This window comes from Chaetura pelagica, unplaced genomic scaffold, assembly GCF_000747805.2.
Source record: "Chaetura pelagica isolate M959 unplaced genomic scaffold, ChaPel_1.0 scaffold679, whole genome shotgun sequence".
In the NCBI taxonomy this organism is placed as follows: domain Eukaryota; kingdom Metazoa; phylum Chordata; class Aves; order Apodiformes; family Apodidae; genus Chaetura; species Chaetura pelagica.
Window position 1 is genome coordinate 79,361 of NW_009954575.1, and position 1,099 is coordinate 80,459.

The 1,099-nt window shown below is 60.8% G+C and overlaps 1 protein-coding gene across 1 annotated transcript in view; it reads left to right on the top strand.

Annotated features, from left to right (window-relative positions):
• The first annotated feature begins 110 nt into the window (after window positions 1–110).
• LOC104395700 (homeobox protein aristaless-like 3) overlaps window positions 111–1,099 on the top strand; it is a 6,337-nt gene continuing 5,348 nt past the window's right edge. Inside the window, exon 1 of the mRNA XM_010005431.1 lies at window positions 111–416. Within this exon, the coding sequence (XP_010003733.1) occupies window positions 111–416 (306 nt within the window). The remainder of the gene's footprint in view (window positions 417–1,099) is intronic.

The following is a 1,099-nucleotide window of genomic DNA, read 5'->3' on the forward strand; positions in this document are numbered from 1 at the left end:
GGGGATGGGGGGGTCTTGGCTTTGTTAACACCACGAACACCCTCCCCCACCTCGTGCCTCTCCCCCCGGCAGGCGGTGAGAAGGGGGGGTGCAAAGGGGGGTACCAGGGGATGCCAGCAGCCTGTCGGGCCCCCCTGAAAGCCCCCGGGGAGTTGGGGTACCCCCTGGCAGCGCCTTTGGGCCCCCTCCGGGAACACGGGCTCCCCGAGCTCCCCCAGCCCCTGGGCAAGAGCAAGAGCAAGAAGAGGAGGAACAGAACCACCTTCAGCACGTTCCAGCTGGAGGAGCTGGAGAAGGTTTTCCAGAAGACACATTATCCCGACGTCTACGCCCGGGAGCAGTTGGCGCTGAGGACGGAACTGACCGAAGCCAGAGTGCAGGTGGGACAGAGGGACCGCGCGTGGCTGCCCCGGGAGGTGCTGGGCGGAGCTGGAGGATCATCTTCCTCATCCTCCTCCTCCTCATCTTCCTCATCCTCCTCCTCCTCATCTTCCTCATCCTCCTCCTCACCCTCCTCCTCCCCATCTTCATCCTCTTCCTCATCCTCCTCCTCATTCTCATCTTCCTCCTCATCCTCCTCCTCCTCATCTTCCTCATCCTCCTCCTCCTCATCTTCCTCATCCTCCTCCTCCTCATCTTCCTCATCCTCCTCCTCACCCTCCTCCTCCCCATCTTCATCCTCTTCCTCATCCTCCTCCTCATTCTCATCTTCCTCCTCATCCTCATCATCATCATCCTCCTCATCCTCCTCATTCTCATCTTCCTCCTCATCCTCCTCCTCCTCATCCTCCTCCTCCTCATCCTCCTCATCCTCCTCCTCATCCTCCTCCTCATCCTCCTCCTCCTCCTGCTTCTCCTCATCTCCTTCTCCTCCTCCTCCTCCTCCTCATCTTCCTCCTCATCTTCCTCCTCCTCCTCCACCGGGCCCTGCTGACTTACAAAGTTGGACTTTCCAGGATGGTTCTGAACCCCAGAGGGGAAATCCCAGCCCAGCCCTGGGGGGGCTGGTGCTGCTGCCTCCCTGAGCTCCCCCCCTTCTTCCCTCTCCGCGTGGGAAGAGCCAAAACTGGGGTGGGAAGATGTCATTGCCACCTCCCCC